This window comes from Lipotes vexillifer, unplaced genomic scaffold, assembly GCF_000442215.2.
Source record: "Lipotes vexillifer unplaced genomic scaffold, Lipotes_vexillifer_v1.1 scaffold515, whole genome shotgun sequence".
NCBI lineage: Eukaryota > Metazoa > Chordata > Mammalia > Artiodactyla > Lipotidae > Lipotes > Lipotes vexillifer.
In genome coordinates, this window is record NW_006772017.1 from 2719008 (window position 1) to 2723787 (window position 4780).

The following is a 4780-nucleotide window of genomic DNA, read 5'->3' on the forward strand; positions in this document are numbered from 1 at the left end:
ATTGTTTTCCTCAACTGTTCCATCTTTTCTGTTCCCCACAACTTGGTTTTTCTCCTCTGGCTCTACTCAGCTGACACACTGTACCAGAAACATCCTTAAAACATCCTTTAAAAAAACACCTCATCCTCCCCCTCCACACACACACCAGTTCACTCCTGTCCCCCAAACAGTACTTTTCCTTTAAGGTAGCAACTCTGCGTGCAATTGGGCCTCTCTGCCCCCAACCTCCCCCTTCTCCAGGCCTTTTTCTTCAACCTGTCTCCCTCAGTGACCTTTGACTCGGGGCCTTGCAGCCTGGCCAGTGCAACTCATCCCTCATCGTTCCCCTCCCATCTCACCCTCCTTGCCTGCCCTTAGTCTTCACTCTTTTCTCCCTTGCCTCTTTCTTCCATCCCATTCCTGGAGGCTCCGGGCCGGCGGCGGCCCTCTGGTTTCTCCTCCCTCCTTGAACCCTCTGAGACATCCTTTGGAGAGGGTATATGGTGAGGGAGCTTGCTGATGGGCGGGCGAGGAAAGCGAGTGCCTAGCTTGCACCCTGGAAACAGGAGCCTGACGTCACCACGCCCTGCCTGTCAATCTCCAGTGGGCGCGCTGCTAGTAACCGGCCTTTTCTTGTACTGTGTCTCTGTAACTCTCGTCGGCGCCGGCGCAGCTACCAGCGCCCCGCACTCCTCTGCGCGCCGTCCCGGCCACCTCCTTCAAGCGTCGGCTCTGTCCGCGCGGGCAGCGCATCCTGGCGCCCAGCCACAGCGCTCATGATCAGCGATTTCCTGAAGCCCTGACTCCCCAGGTGAGCAGCCCGGCTCTCTAAAGGAACTCTGAGGGTGTGCAGAGGGGAAGGGGTGAAGGATGGCCAGGGGATGGCTCCTTCCTGGAGCCAAGCATGATGCCACACACCCTCCACCTACACAGACCTCCTAGCTTCTCTCCCCCGAAACCGCTTTCCCAGGGGTCTCTGGCCTCCGGGGTCCGCTGTGCTCCACGGTCGCAGAAACTTCGCTTTCAGCACCGCGGACAGCTACTCAGCCTCCCAGTTGAGGAGAGCGCCTGACCGAGCCGGTCAGAGCCAGGGCGGCACTCGCTGAGGCCGACACTACTAGCTTGGTGCGCAAGATGCGTGTGCAAATACAGGCATACTTACGTGATCTGTGTGTATGCGAGTGCGTGTTATTCGTGTGTATATCTGTGCAAAAACTCAGATATCAGTGCGGGCATCCCTTGTGCATTGCACTCACACGCTCACTCACTTACTCAACAGGTATTTATTTTTGGCTCTCAACCACTGCTTCCTCGCTCTGCTCTGGAGTCCCGGGGTGGGATGGGCAATATGTGCGGGGGAGCAGCGCCCGGCGAAGCACCCTGGCGGCGTAAACCGCACACCTGACGCTTGTTCTCCTTCTCCACGCAGGGTGTAGCTTCCCGCCGTGATGAACGCGAGCTCATCTTCGCTCAACGACTCCCAGGTGGTGGCAGTGGCGGCCGAGGGTGCTGCGGCAGCGGCCACCGCAGCAGGAGCGCGGGACACCGGTGAATGGGGGCCCCCAGCAGCCGCAGCCGCAGCGGCGCTGGGGGGCAGCGGCGCAGCTAATGCGTCGCTGGAGTTGTCTTCGCAGCTGCCAGCGGGGCCGACGGGGCTGCTGCTGTCTTCAGTGAATCCATGGGACGTACTGCTCTGCGTGTCTGGGACGGTGATCGCAGGCGAAAATGCGCTGGTGGTGGCGCTCATCGCGTCCACACCTGCGCTGCGCACGCCCATGTTCGTGCTGGTAGGCAGCCTGGCCACCGCCGACCTGCTGGCGGGCTGCGGTCTCATTCTGCACTTCGTATTCCAGTACGTGGTGCCCTCGGAGACTGTGAGCCTGCTTACTGTAGGCTTCCTCGTGGCCTCCTTCGCTGCCTCTGTCAGCAGCCTGCTGGCCATTACGGTGGACCGCTACCTGTCCCTCTACAACGCGCTCACCTATTACTCGCGACGGACCCTGTTGGGCGTGCACCTCCTTCTCGCTGCCACCTGGACGGTGTCCTTAGGCCTTGGGCTGCTGCCGGTGCTTGGCTGGAACTGCCTGACAGAGCGCGCCGCCTGCAGCGTGGTGAGCCCGCTGACGCGCAGCCACGTGGCACTGCTCTCCGCCACCTTCTTTGCGGTCTTCGGCATCATGCTGCACCTTTACGTGCGCATCTGCAAGGTGGTCTGGCGTCACGCGCACCAGATCGCGCTGCAGCAGCACTGCCTGGCACCGCCCCACCTTGCCGCCACCAGAAAGGGTGTGGGTACGCTGGCCATGGTGCTGGGCACTTTCGGTGCCAGCTGGCTGCCCTTTGCCATCTACTGCGTGGTAGGCAGCCATGAGGACCCAGCTGTCTACACCTACGCCACCCTGCTGCCCGCCACCTACAACTCTATGATCAATCCTATCATCTATGCCTTCCGCAACCAGGAGATCCAACGCGCCCTGTGGCTCTTGTTTTGTGGCTGTTTCCAGTCCAAAGTGCCCTTCCGCTCCAGGTCCCCCAGTGAGGTCTGAAGGCTCCCTCCATCCTCTAACCAACACCATGCCCCCAACAAGCCAGCCTTTGGTGAGCTTCTCCGTGCCTGCTGATGGACTCTGAGATCGCATAGTGTGACTCTGACTTTGGAAAGAGAGAATAAACATAAGCACAACAAACTCAAAAGGACAAAGAGGTTTGTTGGAACTTTACATATACAGTGTATACATGTGTACATATATATACAAATATTTGTATCTTCTGGAGGTGTTCAGGATGTGGGATTTCCTGTTCTGTGAAAAAACTAACAAAAAGGCCGGTTGTATACTCAAATTGTACATCACACTTGTCAAATGAAGACATTCCAATACTGCTTAATTATAGCACTTTATTTTTAGCTGCTGAACTGCCAAAACAGTGTTGCCATTTTCAAGGGCAGGGGAAGGGGGGTAAAAGTGTATTTTTGTTGTATGTGATAGAATATTTTGCTGCATATGCATCAGTAAATTACAACATATTTTGTACACAAATAAAAACATTATAAAAATGTAATTTTGGGCATGTGACTGATGACAGAATTACTATTTAAGAGACAAATTATTAGTGTATTTACTTTAAAAGTTTATTATGTGTTATCTCCATCCTGTGAAAATCTTAATGGAAAAACTCACACACATTTGCACATTGTTCATAAATTATCACTGAAACACCTAATCCAGATTATTGGGGAGGTACAGGAACTGAGTAATATATTCACATAACAGTATTCACAGGACACTAAAGGGTTATTTGTGTATCAGTGCAAATTAATCTACTCCCTTGGTTACTGGGTTTGGAAGACAAGCTCCAGAGGATGTCTGAAACCATTCCTTTATCTTACCACATGTGCACTTGTGAATCCTGAAACCACAAATTTTAGATGTATTTTTTCCAGTTTGGAAAGAATTTTAAATGTTGAAAATTCATATTGACTGAGTATACTGTTACTGGCCAGGTCTTGTAGCAAAATGCACAGCCTTATAAAATAAATAAATTCATCAAAGGCAGGATTCCAAGATATACTGTGTTCATGAGGTAAATTAAGATAAGCCCAGGGCTTCCCTGGTGGCGCAGTGGTTGAGAGTCCGCCTGCCGATGCAGGGGACACGGGTTCGTGACCCGGTTCGGGAAGATCCCACATGCCGCGGAGCGGCTAGGCCCGTGAGCTATGGCCGCTGAGCCTGCGCGTCTGGAGCCTGTGCTCTGCAACGGGAGAGGCCACAACAGTGAGAGGCCCGCGTAAGGCAAAAAAAAAAAAAAAAAAAAGATAAGCCCAGTAGCCCACTTTGAGGCACTCTTATCTTCAAAGTACAGGACATTAAACTAATATCCTCAAGAACTAAATATTCCTATTCAGAATTGTTAAATTGTTCCCCTCCTTCTTTTCTTACAGGTCATGTGAGTATAAATAAGATGACATATATGGACATATTCTGAGCACCTGTGAAGACATATGCACACAAGCACAGGTAGTTACTGGTCTTAGGCCTTAGGAAAACATATACAAGCAAATTTTTTCATACAGTCCACAAATATTTATTGAATGCCTACTATCTGCTAGACACAATCCCAGGGCTGGGAATACAGATGTGAACTAAATAGAAGAAAGGTCTCTGCTCATAGTGTTATCCTCTAGTAGGGGACATGGCCTACAAGCAAATAAACAAATATATATGAAGAGATTTATTATAAAGAATTGGCTCGTGCAACTGTGGAGGCTGAGAAGTCTCAAGGTGTACAGCCAGCAAGCTGGAAACCCAGGAATGCTGCTGTTGTAGTTTCAATCTGAGTCTGAAGTCCTGAGAACCAGGAGAGCCCACAGCTTCAGGACCCAAGAAAAACTGATATTTCAATTAGAAACCAAAGGCAGAAAAATACCAATGTTCCAGCTCAGACCAATCAGGCAGCAGGAGTTACTCAGCTCTTTTGTTCGTTTCTGGTCTTCAATTGATTGGATGAGTCTCCTCTACATTAGGGAAGGCAATCTGCTTTACTCAGCCTACTGAGTAGGCTGACACACCCAAAATAAGACACACCCAGAATAATGTTTAACCAAATGTCTGAGCACCCCGTGGTCCAGTCAAGTTGACACATAAAACTAACCATCACACCAAGAGAACACAGTAATCCAAAATAAAGGAGAAAAAGTGTTCCAGGAGGGAGGAGTCAATTGGGTCAAACATTGCTGAGAAAATAAGTAAAATGAGCATTAAAAACAATGACTCTAGATTTTGTAACGTAAATGTCATTGGTG

The 4780-nt window shown here is 51.0% G+C and overlaps 1 protein-coding gene across 1 annotated transcript; it reads left to right on the forward strand.

Annotated features, from left to right (window-relative positions):
- Positions 1-643: 643 nt before the first annotated feature.
- GPR6 (G protein-coupled receptor 6) lies at positions 644-3039 on the forward strand. The gene is made up of 2 exons (XM_007447275.1): positions 644-790; positions 1409-3039. The coding sequence occupies exon 2, from the start codon at positions 1428-1430 to the stop codon at positions 2523-2525; it is 1098 nt and encodes a 365-aa protein (XP_007447337.1). The 5' UTR covers positions 644-790; positions 1409-1427; the 3' UTR covers positions 2526-3039.
- The last annotated feature ends 1741 nt before the right edge of the window (positions 3040-4780 follow it).